At 44.0% G+C, this 17,522-nt stretch overlaps 1 protein-coding gene across 1 annotated transcript in view; it reads right to left on the bottom strand.

Annotated features, from left to right (window-relative positions):
* Gdpd4 (glycerophosphodiester phosphodiesterase domain containing 4) overlaps positions 1-17,522 on the bottom strand; it is an 83,361-nt gene that overhangs the window by 65,244 nt on the left and 595 nt on the right. Inside the window, exons 2-9 of the mRNA XM_032895071.1 lie at positions 14,160-14,263; positions 9,070-9,163; positions 7,743-7,802; positions 4,843-4,941; positions 4,679-4,772; positions 3,383-3,457; positions 2,355-2,500; positions 1,918-2,000 (exon numbers count right to left, since the gene is read on the bottom strand). Coding sequence (XP_032750962.1) covers positions 1,918-2,000; positions 2,355-2,500; positions 3,383-3,457; positions 4,679-4,772; positions 4,843-4,941; positions 7,743-7,802; positions 9,070-9,163; positions 14,160-14,263 — 755 coding nt within the window. The remainder of the gene's footprint in view (positions 1-1,917; positions 2,001-2,354; positions 2,501-3,382; positions 3,458-4,678; positions 4,773-4,842; positions 4,942-7,742; positions 7,803-9,069; positions 9,164-14,159; positions 14,264-17,522) is intronic.

Below are 17,522 nucleotides of genomic sequence, written 5' to 3'. Positions count from 1 at the left end.
CATCTGTATGAAGAGTTAACATCACAGCAGAGAACATGACTGTGATTTAGGGGTTCACTGGACCAGAACTTTACCACAGTAAGCCCACGACCACTGAGCACTTCCAGAAGTGACCCAAGGGTCCCATTGAAACACTCAGTTTCAGTGAATGCAAAAATCCCAGTTTGGGGGCCTGGCAATCAAGTCTTAATCACTCCCTTACCATGTGCATTTTAAGCCTTATGGCCTGAGTCACAGTTCCCTTCTGTGAACCCAGGTTACTCCTCTGTTAAATCAAAAGTTCCCTTTTGTGCTTTCCTCATTGAGTGAGTATGGCAGGACTATATGCTCAGCATGTATACTATACATTCATAGGAAAAATGAAGCCTTTCCACTTCCTAAGATGCCTAGATACACATGTTCTAGCAATGCTCCCCAGCCCCACCCCAACTCCAACACACCCCCAACCCACCTCACCCCTACTCCCACCCCAACTCCACCCCACCCCACCCCACCCCCAACCCCATCCCACCCCACCCCACCTCACCCCCACTCCCACCCCAACTCCACCCCCCACCCCACCCTCACCCCCACTCCCACTCCCACCCCAACTCCACCCTACCCCCCCCCCACTCCCCCCTACCTCCACCCCCCCCCCACCCCCACCCCCCCCCCCCCTGGCCCCTGGCCCTGCTATAATCCAGGTATTCCTTTGTTTTTGTTTGGAGTATAGATACACCTTGCTGCCTAACACTTTAATAATTCTTTCCAATGCATATTAAATGCGGCGGAAGCAAAGTGACCGGGTGTGGCTCAGTGGAAATGTGCCTTCCTGGCATGTACAAAGTCCTGAGTTTGAGCTCCATCACTGTAAAAGCTGAAATTAAATTTTATTTTTTTTCTAAAAGCTGGATGTGGTGGTGTACACCTGTAGTCCCAGCATTCAGAAAGTAGGGCAGAGGGTCAGAAGTTTGCATCAACTCATCCTCAACTACACAGTGAGTCCAAGGCCGTCCTAGTTACACAAGATCTGGCTTCCCGAAACAACAGCCAGTACAGAGTTGGTGAAATAGCTCCCAAATGTGACAGCCTCGTTCTGATCTCCGGGACCCACATGATGGAAGGGAAGAACTAACTCTATCCTCTGATCTCTGTTACCACACACCATGGCACACATGTACCATGCAGAAGCAAACAAATAATAATATAGTAAAAATTAAAACAAACACAACAAAACAGATCAACAACAACAACAAAAACCAATAGCCATGTAGCCTCTGACACCTACCCGGCTGCCCATTACACATTTATGGAGCTCTCTGACGCGTTATCGCTCATTAATATGCCTTTGAATAGGCTGACGCTCTTGTCTGGAATGACCTCATCTCTCGTTAGCAAGATGTTTTCCTTTAAGGCCAACCTAGGCATAACTTTGAGCATATAGATTATTTCTATCGCGGAATAGGAAGTATCCTCCTTCACTGAGACTCCGTTGCACTTGGTCTATTCTCCTCCGAAAAGGCTTGTTGTCACAAGTGGCCTTATTCTCTGCTCACCTGTAATGATGCCATATCACGGTCACCCCGGGAAGGTAAGGATGACTACATCCCCCTCAACTGCATCTCCTCGACACTCAGAAGGTGGCCTAGACTATCACAGAGATCTAGGGAACATTAATGAGTAAGTCCCGGGTTAGTAGTTAGTGGCCTACACTGGAAAAACATTTGAATTACACGTGGTTTATGAGCTTTTGGCTAAGAACATAGAGGTAAAGGGGTATATTTTATGAGGGAGCTGTGGTTCATGTATGTGGCATGTGCCAATATGCTGTACAAACATGGAATTTTGTATTACACCATATTCTCTTTACACCTTGAGCCAACTGGTCCTTTCCCCTGAATTGGACAAATCTCCTCTTGCCCTCTACCCTAGCCCTACCTTAGGTATATATCTGTCTCCAGACCAGAAACACCAAATTCAACAGCCTTCTCAAAGGACATCATGGTATTCTCTGGCGCCAACTATGGAAGAAAGGGACATCAAGCACTGTGCCTTGGAGTCTTTCCTCCCAACATTTATTTTATGATAGAGCCTGGGAATGAAAGGGCTTTGAGAAGCAGAGCTTGGCTCCCTGAGCTCTTTCCAAAGAGACTGACTGTGATCCCCTCTATCCGGCTGAACACTGGGCACAGTAAAGAGAAGCTGACCAGGCGTTAGATGGCCTGAGTTCAAATGTGACGTGTATGACTCTTTATTCTTATCATGCCAACAACCCCTTTCCTCTCCAGAGTTGCTGGTACTTCTGAGTTCCCTTCAATCATCGACAGGCCCCATGCCTACCTGCATTTGTCCGTGCTCAGTGTCCTCAGACCTACCATGGGTGCGCCTCTATGTCCAAAGAGGGCAGGCTTAGGCCCTAAATTCTCCTTCTTCAGAACACAGGGGGAATAAATCCCCAGCGGCATCAAATAAAGACATAAAAGAATGATCAGGAAGGACAGTCCAGCAGTTATTTGTAGAGCTGAAAAAGTTGGAAAGAGAGACAAGTAGGTCGAAAGGAAAAGAGGGGCAGAGAGCCATCTCCAACAGCTAACTGCCTACGCACGCAGTGGCCAGGCCACGCTTTACTCTTCTATTTCTATCACACCCTCCATCAGGGGTTAGATGTGAATACACAGGACTGTTCAGACAGAAGACTTTTTCAGGGCCGGGTACTGCATCCAGACCACACATTTGCTAGGCAAGTGCTCTGCCGCTGACCTACATTTCAGACGAAGACATTATTACCAAGGCAAGACTGCTGGAAGTTGAGAGTAAAAATGGAAAAAGGTACAGAAGGCGGGTGGGAGGGAGGGAAGGGAGACTGAATGAGGGAGGGGAGGGGAGGGAAGAGAAGGAAGGAAATATAAGAAACATCGTCTCAGAAGAGGAGTTTGGCTGGCTCTGAAAGAGCCCTGGTGGCTGTGAAGATCGTCTGAACAGACCTGCTAACTTAGGGCAGAGCAGTGTAGTGGCAAAGGTACCAAGTGACAGGAGTGTGGGTAGAAGCTCTATCACCCCTTACTGCAACCGAGGACACATGATGTAACTTCCCTGTGTCTCCATCTTTTATCTGTAAATTAGGTCTGTCTGGCAGCTAACACTGCTCACAGAGGTGGTTCAACACTGTTGACTCATCATAGTTGATAAATAGTTTTGTTCCTTTTCCTTTTTCTTTCTCCTCTTCCCACTGCACACCTCCACCCATGCCCAGCTCCCACACCACAATCTATCTTTAATTCCTGTTATCAGCCGCTTCCCAGCACCTTCTATTTTAGAGCTCTGAGGATTCCACCCACGTGTGTGTTGTTTAAATTACTACCTATGCTTCAGTGACTCTCAGATTGGGATCTCCATCTCTAACCTCTTAACCTTTGGAATACATTACATTTCTCCAGTATTTCGTGCTCATAATCGTCCATCATGTATCTTCTTTTAACTGAAACAGAGAAAACAGTTCATTGTTGTTCTCTTTACGTTCCTGCCCTCGACATATTGTCTAAAATTTACTACAGTCACCACACACACACATATATACACACACGCATGCGCACTCACATACACACACACATACACACACACACACACATACACACACACACATACACACACATACACACACACACACACACACACACACACACACATACACACGCATACACACACACATACACACACACACACACACACACACACACACACACACACACACACACACACACACACACACACACACACACACACACACACACACACACACACACACACACACACACACACACACACACATACACACACACACACACACACACACACACACACACACACAAACATACACACACACATACACACACACACACACACACACACATACACACACACATACACACACACACACACATACACACACACACATACACACACACACACACATACACACACACACACACACACACACACAAACACACACATACACACACACACACACACACACACACACAGCACCGACATTAAGCCAACCCTTCACTTGCCTGCACCCTCCCACGAGCCAGGAAGCAAGTGTCCTTCGCTTAACCAATAGTAAGAAGAGATCTGTGGAAAGAAGACCCTACTGCTTTCCATTTGCCGAACAGTTCAACATGCAGAGCTCACTGTCTTGTCTCCACTGTCATCAAAAAAGAATAGAAGACTCCAGCTGCAGAGGTAGCCATTCTCGATTCTTTAAGTTGCTAGGTAAGACAGGGACTCACAGAGGACTTCTCTGGGTTGCCTGATATAACCAGAGCTCTCAGGACAGAGTATTAATTGAAATCGGTGAGATTTGTGTCTGAACAGGCTGTCTCATGAGTAGCATTCGGGTCAAAGCAGAATTGATGTGCCCTCTGCCCTCCCCGTCGCCCCAGATAAACGGTGTGCACTAACATGGAGGCGAAAAGACATTTTTCTAAAAGGATCCTTCTCAAAAGAAGGCTGACTCAGTCCTAGAAATACAATGATAGGCTACAGGGGTTGGTAAGTGAGACCATAAAAGACATGCCTCCATAACATGCTAAAGAAATTTCTAAGAGGTACACAGGTAGCTCTAGCTGCCATTTCTGTCCCTTTAAGAGGTGTGTTCGAGTTGGGGAGATCAGGCAAGGTTCCGCCTCACATGATGTACCTTCTGTTTCCAAGTGGGCCACGCAGATGGCTAGAGGCCAGGAAATTATAACCATCACAGTTATGAGGCTCAGGTGCACGAAGGGAGCAAAGATCTGGGGAAAAGCCAAAAGTCAGACTAGACACATCTGGACACAGTGCTGCGAGCTCTGGGGTGATGCTTACCTGCAGTGACAGCCCAGCTATCAGCCACTTGTCCCTCCAGAATTGGCTTAAAACACCAAGTAAGAAGGAGCACAGGATGATGACTAGAAAAATGAAGACCTGGGGAAAGCGAAAGGATTTTTTTTTTACTTCTAGACACCAGATTTGGATCAGAACTCTCCTTGCAAACTGCATATGATTAATTATACTACCTTAGACCCCATCTTTTCAATCTAATTACCTTGTGAGTCCTCAGTGTTAGATGGCTCCAATAACTCACTTTCATTGTTCCCAAGTCTTTGCTGTGTAGCGTGACTGGAAGGGATTACATAACTGTGTGGCTTGATGCCACTACCAATCTGGCATCTCCGTCCTTAAGCCCGGCCCTTTTCGGTTATCTTCACCCTTAGCCGTCCCCCCAATTTCAATAGCAGCCATTACAAATGTTTTCCTCCTCTTTGACTTAAAAAATAAAGAAAGAAGTGCAAAGAGGGGAAACCCTGGGACCTAGGCTTGATGCCCCAGTGTAGGGGAATGATAAGGTGGTGGGGCGGGAGTGGGTGGATTCAGGGGGAGGTGCATGGAGTGGGGGGATTTCAGGGGTAAACTGGGAGAGCGGATAACATTTGAAATGTAAATAAACAAAATAACCAATAAAAAAAAAGTGCAAGCCAAGCTCTCAAATACATAAAGTCAAAGTTACCAGCCTATCAGCAAACTAAATGCATGTAACAGTTGAACTGGTGAATTTACCTCTTGTTCAACAGCAGGCTTTACAAATATTTAAAGGCTATAGGCAATCATAAGGTACAAATAGAATGTTTCCCCTGGGGGGATCTGGTCATGTGAAACACCACTGCTCATGGACGCCTTTCTTCACTCATCCACAATAGTCAGGCATTCTGATTTTGAGCTAAGAATATGAGGTGTGCTTTGACCTGAATCTGTAGAAATATTGCCTTACAGAAGGAGCCTGTTAGTGTACACAGCACCCTTACCTACCACTCTATTAATCACACAGCTTGAGCAAGCCCTTTTCCATCATAAAAACAAAACAAAAAACAAACAAACAAAAAAGCCCCTGCAGTTCCGGGCTTATTTAAAGTGAAAACAACCAAGATATATTAAGTCTATCTCGTTAGAAAATTTCAGAGTCATCCCAGTATTGCTAGCTGACTGATACCTTAGAGTTTTTTTATAAGCAAGTCACGTTACTAGCATGTTTACAAGGACTTTCGACTCATCACTGCAATCTGAACTAGGGCCTTCCCGGCTAAACTAGAAAGTGTAGTACTATCCCTTCTGGGTTATTCTGAAAAAGGGTAAAAATAAACTTCCAAGCCCTAAAGAGTCCCCTTGCCCAGAGGGGGACTTGTTAGTGTGAAGGCCTAACCAAAGCAGTGACCTTCCAAGGGACGGTCACACCCTCCCACACACCCCTCCATCTATCTCATCGCCACAGAGTCATGACTGCAGTTAGATCCAGAAATTCTTCAGGACAAGAAGGTTTGGAAAATAATGGCAAGATTTTATCAAATTGATGGACAAAAATCCCACTGAAGATGTGTAGGAATTAATCCTAAGGAAGATGCCGGAGAAGAAGAAAGCATGATTTTATACACCAGTCTAACCTCACTGAGAGGAACAGATATCAGAGATTTTCATTCTGGGATAGATTTAAATAGCATCTTGTTCTCTGAAACTGATTCGATAATCATTACATGTATCCAAAAGAGGTGGGACATAGTAAAAACGTTCACCAAAACATGTGATTTAATCGCATACTCGCATTCCCACTTTAGAAACCAACAACAATTTCTTGCTGGTTGTGTATGGAAAGGGTAAGATTCTGTGGCTAGAATTTAGCCTAGAGCATAGCCTCGTCTGTTTCTGGATGAAACTAACAGCTGTGCCTAATGGAAGTGGGATGCCGAGGAATTGGCTGAGGATTTATTGAAAGGGAATAATACGCTTCATGCGTCCAAAGCCTAAAATGGATAGTATTGGCACTAAGACCTTTTCTTTTCCTTTCGGTGTCTATTGTTCCCATGCTCATGGTTTCAATCTCCATTTATTTTAATAATACTTAAGTTGCCCTTCCAAGGTGAATTTCTCATTTGAGTAAGAGGAGATTTAAGGGTGCCACGCAAAAGACTTGACATGTTCCCATTTGGAGAAACATGCGGTCACAACCAATGCCTGAGAAGGTCTATAACAAAGAAGAAGGAAAACGTGCTACTGGAGCTAACCTGGTCAGTGGTAGGACGAAGTCAGAAACTCCGTGCTGTAAGTACGATATTGGCCCAGAGAAGGTGGAATGAGGTTGCCTGGCCTCTGGGGACCAGGTATGAACTGACTGACAGAGGCCATGGTGGTATCATCATTTTAAAGGGATTCAATTGGGGAAAGGTCACTCAGATCTTAAAGGAGAAGTTTCAGGGAGAGAACGAAGGAAGCAGGCACTGACCCAAGGAAAGTGCCATCGTGGAAAGAGCCACTGCCCTCTCCACCATGACAGACAGAGGCTGAGTCAAGCCCAAATAGAGAAAGTGGAATGTTTTAGAAGTAGAAGTTCAGGAAGTTGGAGATGGGTTACTACCGTGAGGCCCGGCTTTACTGGCTTCAATGAGAATGGCATTTGATGGAAAAGGAAGGCAAGAGTAAGACATGTGCCTACGACTGGGACAGGAAGAACGAAGCCGGTGAGCATGACATGGACCGGTGGGACAGAGAAAGAATGGCACGGGCTCAGCAAGCTCCGTACTTCAGTCCCACTGCCAGAAACGCACGTATTTCAGTGAACGTGCACAAGCAGGTCTGTCCAGGGAGTGACGAAAGAGGACGAGATGCACGTGTCGAAGGACCACCCGGAGCTCCTCCCATCCTGTCTGTGGTCTCCTGCGAGGACGACTCCTTCTTACCTTGTGCGACGTATGCAGGGTTAGTTCAATCCTTTCCCAGAGCAACAGAAACCCAAACAACTGCAAAGTGAAGGAGGCGGGTGGTTATTTCCAGATCGCCAACGTCATCGCCAACGTCCTTCCCAGAGCTGCTCAGAGGTCCGTGTCATGGCGGCCCCACCTTCGGCTGCCCGTTACTCTCTCTTGCCAGGTTTCTTCTCACCCCTTTTAGGCTCTTCTTCCCCATGCCAGTGACCCGTGGAGCTAGTTCAAATGCCATTTTCTGCCTGCAGCTTCTATTAGCTTCCTAGGAAGAATTCATTATTCTTTCCTCTGGGATCTCACAGCCATTACCACTGATGCTTCCTGAGTTTCTGCACATTATTTTCTCTGGGATGGACTTCATGCCTGGTAGTGCTTAGATTCACTAACAAGAGAAGAGAGCTTACGAGCCAACTCTCCCAAGGGTCATTTAAATTCTTTCCAGAACTGGTGCTGATGTTATGATTGTCATTAACTTCGGAATATGATCAATACATTTTAAATCTAAGTCTAAATCTAGCCAGTCTTCAAGTCAGTATGAACACAGAAACTGCAAACCTGAGTCCTCAGACGTTAGCATACTCATGTACAAAGCACTTACATTTTACTGCAATAATTTTGTATATATGGTTTTATTTATCTTTACTCGGCCCTACAAAAATACCATTTTATTAATACTATTCTCAATTAAAAGCCTAGGCTTAGGAGAGTTTGGTTAAGTTATAGAAACCTTGACCAAAATTACTACTCGTAACCTGTGTTCTTCACTGCAGGGAATCAAACTCAGGCCTTGCACAGTGCACAGCATTCTCACCACTGAGCCTCATACTGAGCTCTCAGAGTAAACGCCCTGAAGATGGGGTGGGGGGTTGTGTGCAAAGCCAGGCCTCTCTCCTTTCTCACCATTGTCCAAGAGAGGTAGGCTAAAGTAGTCTGTTGAAACCAAGACTCTGCTAGGCACTAATACTCTCATACTGGAAGCTAACAAAGCCATTTCCCACTAATCGTGTGTGAGCATGGTACAGTTTAGTGGCCCAGAGTTTAGAGCATAGAATATATCTGCATCTTCCTCATGAAAAGAAAGATTCTGCCTTCACATTATAACTTCCAAAATGATTTTCCAAAAGTGGAAACCCATGTTTGCCAAGTACCATACTCTTACTTTCAAAGCCTTTCGAAATCTGTCACACATTGAGTCTCCCCATTATTCTATATTATTCTTTTCTTAACAAAATAGATAAAACAGCACAGGAAGGGACAACCCATGAGGGAGCTCAAGAAACAAAGAATGAGAAGCATCACTCACCAAAAGCAAGGAAGTGTAGACAGTCAGGATCCCACCTGCACACAGCACCAAAATGGACCAAAAGAACCAGCGTCCTGTCCCTAGAAAAACAACCCTGAAAAAAAGGTTTCAGTCCTTAAAATATAGGAGGGATCAGTAATAGCACGTACATTAGGGTAAAGACAGAAACAAGTTACATGACACACTAACAAATAGTAGGGACAAGAAGAGAAGCACTTGGTGGACAGAACCATGAGCACTTGGGGATTTATTTTTAATTTTAATTTTGAACTATAATCAGCCAAATATATTAATAAAGAGAGATCTTTACAAAGCTATTTATAATATATTTAAATTTATATCATCTTTAATAATCAATGTGATATATAGAAATTGTGCAATAACAAAGGAAAAAGAATCACCCTCTGTCTTAGTGTTTCCATTGCTGTGAACAGACACCATGATCAGGGCAACTCCGATAAAGAACAACATTTAACTGGGGCTGGCTTACAGGTTCAGAGGCTCGGTCCATTATCATCATGACAGGAAGCATGGCAGCATCCAGGCAGGCACAGTGTTGGGGGAGCTAAGACTTCTACCTCTTGTTCCAAAGGCAGACAGGAGAAGACTGTCTCACAGGCAGCTAGGAGGAGGGTCTCAAAGCCCACCCCCACAGTGACAAACTCTCCAAGAAGGCCACACCTCCTAATAGTGCCACTCCCTGGGCCAAGAGTATCCCCCCACCAAACCCCTAAATTAATTACATCAATGTGGCTAGTTCTCTCTACCTTTTAGCTTCTTGTCCAGGTATAGTACACTTTCTTCCATAACTGCTCTCACCTGTATGAGACAGCTGTGTCCTACACATGTTGCTCCTAAAATACCATTTATGGGAACTCTACTAGTGGCTTGTTGGGAGACACGATGTCTTATTTGTCTGGATTTTCTATGCCAAAGAATCTATACCTCTTATTTCAAGAAAACGCAAATGACCTTTCCCCTCAGAACCTAAAGAAATACTCCAAAGATATATATGTATATATATATGTATATATATGCGTATATATATACATATATATATATGGATATGGCAGGTAGCTTTCATAGCAGAAGCTTTTTGGGTAAAGATGCTGTGAGGGAGGGGCACTCTGTAAGACAGCTCATGTAAGGAGGGCTTCGGGTTGTAGCTCAGTGGTAACTATGTGTCTAGTGTAAGAGAGGGCAGGGTCCAACTCAGAGGTTGGACAGAAAAAAAGGACCCAATGAAGCTCTCAAAACGAATGAAATTGTGCCCAACAAAATGCAATTAATGGAACGATAAAAAAAATATATATCTATACATCTAAGATCCAAGTCTGGCGAGACTCAGTGGGTAAAGGTAACTTGTCACCAAGCCTGATGACATACATGAGTTTGATCTTCAAAACCCCTGTGGTGGGAGGAGAGAACTGACTCCTGCGAGCTGTACTCTTGTTTCTACACATGCACCGTGATACACACAGACACACACATGCGCGCACACACACACACACACACACACACACATACATAAATACTTTTAAAAAGTTTTTAAAAACGATTTTCAGAGAAATAAACCCTTGGATTCACAGAACAAAAAAAAAAAAAAAAAGCAGAACCAAACAGACCTCGAAAAGAAGATTAAATAAAAAGATCAAAGATGACCTTCATAGTGGTTTACATGAAGCCAAAGTATTACTACTCAAACAATGATTGTGTTGATATTGACTACGCTTCCGAATAACAAGTAAAACGTAAGACTTGACATTCAATGCGACATCTTTCCTCGCAATCATTTTGCTAGCCATATTATTTACTTTTATTTCTTCTCCGCCCCAGAAGCTGTCTGTAAGGTATTTGATCACTGGTGACCCACTTGACTGAACCCACACACTCTGGGCACGCACTCTGTCTCCCTCAGCTCTGCTGTGGACGGACCAGAGGAAAGGAAGCCCTGGGGTCTTTCTCTCTCCTTCTTCTCTTCCTTCTGTCTCTGTCATCTGTGGTCACTCTTCATGGAGGAGTGATGGGTCAAGGAGTGTCATGTAGGATGCAGAGGAGTTTGCTTATGTGACTGTTTGTACATAACGGAACCTGAAACGGGAAGTCTCTTTTTAGCCACCACTTCTTTAAACTGGGAGTGTGTATTACTGATGGCTGCACAGTGGGCTCCTTCTACATGGACCGGCTCAGTTTCAGCTGCTGTTAATGTCTCCTGAGCAGTTTTTTCTTCACTGGAGAGTTGCACTCTAAGGAAAATATTTGTCTTCTTTAAAAAAAAATATTGTTTATATTAATCTATTTTGTGGGCGCAGGAGGTACATGTCGCAGCATGCACGTGGCAGTCAGAATATTCCTTGTGGCAGTCAGTTCTCTCCTGACATCATGGGGGTTCAGGGGTCGGATCTCTATTGTCAGCCTTTACCTACTGAGTGAGCCACCTGCAAATTAAAGAAGCAACACAAGCTTAAAGCAGAACAAAAACAAAGAAACCCATGCACACGATCATAAAGTCATGGGAACCAAATAAAGGAAAAACTCTTAAAAGGCAAATTTTTCGAGAGCAGCCGAGGTTCAAAAGATCAAAGCTAGGTAGCACACTTCTCAACACAAACAAAGCAAGACAAAACAAAGGACAGTGAGGCCGACGCGGTGCTAAGAGAAAAACTGCAAATTAGAATTCTAAGATACCCTTTAGGAATAAAGATGAGGGTTGGGGATTTAGCTCAGTGGTAGAGCGCTTGCCTAGCAAGCGCCAAGGCCCTGGTTCCGTCCCCAGCTCGAAAGAAAAAAAAAAAAAAAAGAATAAAGATGAAATATGGCCATCTTCACAAAAAATAGGAACTTCCAGAAACAGTTCCCAGCAGGTTCCTGTTAATGGAAAGCTTTATGTATGTTGTCACCAGACGACTTCTGCTGTGCTCAGCTATGGGGCTTTGATAGCCTCCAGGGGTAGGGGGAGTACAAACCTGTGAATATTAGACATTGCACAGCCTTATCCTCTGGAGATCTCAATGCCAGATATCCTAAAATCCATACACACAGAGAACAATTGGAATGGGTGTGCTGAGGAATAATTCACAATGGATCCATAATAAAATCACTTAGAAACTGATAAAAACGTATTGAACATGCTCGAAGCATGAACAGAACAAAGGAAGAAACACTTCTAAAGAGAATATAATTTTTAAAACTGCTTTGAAACACAAATGACTCAAATTAAAGCAAAGTAACTCCATCAAGAAGACTTTTTGAGTAATCGAAACTGGAATACGTAATGTTGCCATTGGTAGCTTGCTGTGAGAACCATCTTTTACCTCTACTGTAAGCAGAACCGGCCAGAACCCCTTGAGAAAGTACTTTGGCAAGACAACAGAACTGCTTTTAAGTGTTCGTTCTCTTAATTCCAGTTGTACTAATCTAGACTGGGGAGCATTAGTCAAAAAAAAATGAAAATTTCACTTTATCGTCATTTATCAAGACATGATTGTTGCTCATAATGCCTAGGAAAAAAAAGGAAACAACCCCTGCCCCCGGCTAAATAGCCCTGATAGTGGAGACTTGTAATCCCTGCACTTAGAAAGTGGGAATGGATTCAGTGAGATGCCAGTTTGAGGCCGGCCTGAGCTACATAGCGAGGCTCTGTCCCTGTCCTACCACCCCCACCATTCAGAAAGCAAAGTTTATGCATCGTCATATCATATTCTGAAATTACATAGAGGTAATATTCAATATGAGGGCTAATAATCTATTGAACGTTTATGTTTATTTTGTGTAAAAATTCAAAGCAAAGTCATAAAAAATAGTATAAACATAATGGTATAAAATAAGCACAGGAGGGTTGGGGATTTAGCTCAGTGGTAGAGCGCTTGCCTAGCAAGCGCAAGGCCCTGGTTCGGTCCCCAGCTCCAAAAAAAAAAAAAAAGAACCAAAAAATAAAAATAAAAAAATAAGCACAGGAAAAAAGCTAGGCTGCGATTGTCACTTGAAAATGTATTTTCCCAATTTTCTGCATTTAAAAAGTTATTACAGAGTTGGGGATTTAGCTCAGTAGAGCGCTTGTCTAGCAAGCGCAAAGCCCTGGGTTCGGTCCCCAGCTCCGAAAAAAAAAAAGTTATTACAGTCTATTTGTTGTGCGTGTGCTCTCGTGTGTGAAGGTCAAAGGACAGCTTGCAGGAATCAGTTCTCTCCTCCTACCGTATGGGTCCTGGGAGTTGGCTTTCTGGGAGGTCAGCTGAGCATCTCTCCAGCCCTAATTTTCTGCATTTTTTTACGTTAAAAATAGCCAACTAGATTTAACTGTTTATTATTTTATATATGTGAGTACAGTGTAGCTGTCTTCAGACACACCAGAAGAGGGCATCAGATTCATTACAGATGGTTGTGAGTCACCATGTGGTTGCTAGGAATTGAACTCAGGACCTCAGGAAGAGCAGTCAGTGCTCTTAACCACTGAGCTATCTCTCCAGCCCCTAGATTTAACTTTTATAAAGAGAAAAATAAATTGCATTTCACTAAGAAAAAAGGAGGCCTCGCATCTTAACATGCCTTCTCCCACAAACACCAAATAACGGGTTAGGTTTACAAAAGTGATAGGTGCATCGGGCAAGAAAGCTGGGGTCCGGAGTAGCCTAGCCATGAAGGGGAGCTGAGAAGGGATATGTGACTTGTGTTCGGAGTTCCAAGGGACCCCTATAGACAAAAGAGGGAAGCAAAGGCTGTAGGAAAAGCAGAGAATGCAGGGCTGAAGGACATTCGTGACAAGCAAGACGTATGGACATGAGCAATCAGACGCCGGAAGGAGGATGACAGGATCCCGTCCGAGGCTGGGGATGCTGGTAGCACAGAGGAAGCTGAGAACACCATTTGGCATTCAGTGCGCTGAGCAAGCACGGGTGGAGGGAGCTGCAAATTAGGGTGCTGAGCATCTGACTGCTGCCCCTAGAGCCACACCTCTTACCCACAAGCTATGCGAAACCCACTTCTCTCTGCCCTTCCTACTAAACCACTGGATCTTTTCAACGTGGGAAAGCCAAGCCGCTCTCCTGTGAAGGAGTCCATTCACCAATAAAAATACAGAAAACGGCACTCACCAGTCAAAGCTGTTGTATTCATTGGAGGTTTCTACCCAGACGAACAGAAAAAGCACAGACAAGATGAATGCAATTACCAGGCACAAAAAGAAAAATTGCTCTTTCTGGAAAGAGAAAGAAGTGTAGCTTAGCTCCATTTGCTCATGTTACCTCGATAACTCTTGTAAACATTTGCCAAAGGTCAGTACTGCTTTGGTGTTGGACATAACCCTCCCTAGGCAAGAATAATCCGAGGTTTTACAAGGAGTAGGAACCAAAAGTAAGACAGCAAGCACAGGGAGAATGGGTCCCCTGCTGGGCTGCAGAGAGAGGCCCGTGGGTACTGAGGCAGCAAACACTGCCTAGAGTGTAGACACAGCTGACTCCATCTTGACATAGTCCTCCACAGAACCTCAGTATACCTTAAAAATGCACGTTATCAAAGGTCTCTGCCTTGCTCAAACCCTCCCAGGACTCCCTATGATGTTATACGGTCACCAGCCAAACAGCCTTCCATAGCCTGCACGGTTGTATAGGATCAGTGCTTGCCCATCCCCTGCCTCAGCTCTTCTCCACAGACTCCATTCCCAGAGACCAGCCACACTAGCTGCCTTGTTTCTATAACGCATCAAACTTCATCCTTCCTCAGGAGGAGCAAGGTACTCGGCAGTTCTGCCTGGGGTGCGTTTGTCCTAACACAAGGCTGGCTTCGTCTCTCCATCTGGAGGTGGATCAAAGGGCTTCCCTGGAGTTCCCATTTTCTAATACTTTTTTCTATTTTATCTTCAAAGATCTTACTATTTGAGAGCATTTCTCATCTATTATTTATTGCATAACTTAGCCCACTAGAATGTAAGCTGCTGAAAGGCCAGAAAAGTCTCTTGGCTAGTATGGCATATCTGATATACTTAATAATATTCTGCTAGATAAACCTGTCTCTCTTCTTCTAATCACATAACTATTCTGGCTTGAAAATTTTCAAGAGTTCCTCTCTGTGTATAGGTTAAAGCTTGAATTTTTTTTTTAGCCTAATGTAAAGATTTTAGAATTTCATATGAATTTTCTTTTCTGATCCTAATTATTATTTATTCCTTTAAATGTCCCTAAATTCAGCACTGGAAATCTAATTCTCCTTAGACACACTACTGTGTTTTTTGATCTGCAGATTTTTGGTTAGTTCTCCCTGCCCTCCACCCCAAACTCAGAATAATCTTCTATATATTTTTTTCTATGTGTAGCTTCCCAAAGCCAGTAACCCTGAGAGCACCACAGTGATAATAACCATCGAGTAGTAACAGTACAGCAAACCCAATTCAAAGGATATTCTAATGATACCTCTCCTACTCTCAGAGCAACTCCATGGTAGGCTTTGCTGTTAATTTCTCCCTAATTTGGTTTCTGAAGCACAGAGATGTTAATCTCTTAATTACCATCACTAATTTAGGGATGGTCAGAAACAGAGCCGTAAGTTGAATCTGGTGGTCTTTTCCTCTAAGTTATATTCCATCTGAAGAAAAGCGGGACTTGAAAATCATCTAGGGACTTTACTTAACCCCCAGCTACAGAGAGAGTGGGGTATGTCTCATAACCAGTTCAAGTGACAATTACAACTAGAACCATGCACACTCCGAGGCTCCGAGCCAGTGTTTCTACCATTGTACTAGACGGCCACAAGGGCTGCTGTTTTCAACGCCGCCTCCCTTTATTCCTCGCTCTGTATCCTTTGTAGATCTCAGGTGATCGTATTCTTCCTTCCCGAGCAACTGTCTGTCAGATCCACCCATCTTTCTCCCTGGCTGCCTTCACTAATCCACGCCACCCACCTCCCCCTTGGCACACTGCCACTGTCTCCCTTTGAAAGCAGAGGCCTTCCCACAACCTTCTGACACAGCCTCCATACATACAAATAACCATTCCAAGTCATGGCTCAGGCCGTGTCCTCAGATTAAAATGTTGCAACTCTCTGGTGGTGGAGATCAAACCCAGGGCTCCATATCCACTACATACATGCTTGTCATTGAGTCACATCCCGGCCTCTTTAGGTATTCTTTATTTCCTATATGACCGGGGTAAGTTCTCAAAATTACACAATATCTGACCTGTTCGCCTCTGCAACTTCATTTGCCAGCACTTCTCTATTCATTTCCGCTCCACCTAAACCTACTAATCACATACTCCCTATGTGCTTAAACCCTCTATGTGCTTAGACTCCCTATGTGATTAGACTCCCTATGTGCTTAGACTCCCTATGTGCTTAGACTCCCTATGTGCTTAGACTCCCTATGTGCTTAGACTCCCTATGTGCTTAGACTCCTCTGAGATAACTTCTCACACCATATTTAATTCTGAATCCCCTTTCACCTTCTAAATAGTTCCCTGTGACCTCTCCCTTAATACATGCCTGTGTGTGATGCATACACTTGTTACTATGTTAGAATGTGGATGTATTTTCCTTTTCCCCCAGCAGAACACAAGTTCTTTGTAAGTAGACCATGCCTGAAGCACATTTATAACTAGAATAGAAGCCAAGCATCTGGGCATGAAAAATATAAGGAAGAGAAGAGCATTCTTCATTACTCCAGGGAAGGCCCCGTCTCCTATGCTTTCCTTTAACTACTCAAAGCAGACATAAGAAATAAGAGACCTAGGACTGGAGGCGTAGCTCAGTGGTAACGTACTTGCCTAGTCTGTGCAAGGCCTTTAGACTCACAACCATCAAAATCCCAAAGATAGACAACTAGGCAGGTGAAGACATACATAGTTATAAAATACAATAACAAGGAAGAAGAGATCGAATTATTGAGAACCGTAGCCTTTAGTTGGATGATGCTTACAGTCATGTGAAGGTGCATGATTTGTCCCCCTTGTCATCTACGTGTGCTCATCACTCGGTCTAATACACCAAAGAGATCACAGAGGGCCCAGTACATGCTGCTTAGAGAGACAGAGGGGCTTCCTTAGGCTACGCTTCATGCTACCACTCAGTTTCACAGAGTTCTGTTAGTGAAAATCAAGCGCTTGCTTGGCCAGGAGCAAACCTTGTTTTCTACTGATTAGGTTTCCTATCTGCTCTCCTCCATCACCCCCTCCCTGAACATACTTTTCCCCTTGAAAACTGACAGAGAACAGAAAATTAAAGATTGAGGGAGCTGCTGAGATGACTTAGAGGTTAAGGGTGTCTAATGACCTGAGTTCAATCCCTCAAATCTGCACAGTGAAGGGACAAAATCAACTCCTATAGTTGTCTTCTGATCACTACAGATGTGTTCCCTCAATAAATAAATGTAAAAAAATTAATAAAGACTCAGACAAGGACTGCTATTGATAAAATTTTTAAAATGAAAATGAAAGATTTGGGCATTCTTGTAATCTCCTGTGAACATC

Source organism: Rattus rattus, chromosome 2 (assembly GCF_011064425.1).
Source record: "Rattus rattus isolate New Zealand chromosome 2, Rrattus_CSIRO_v1, whole genome shotgun sequence".
Classification (NCBI taxonomy): Eukaryota; Metazoa; Chordata; class Mammalia; order Rodentia; family Muridae; genus Rattus; species Rattus rattus.
Note: the sequence above shows the minus strand (reverse complement) of the source record. Positions and strands in the feature narration are given on the sequence as shown.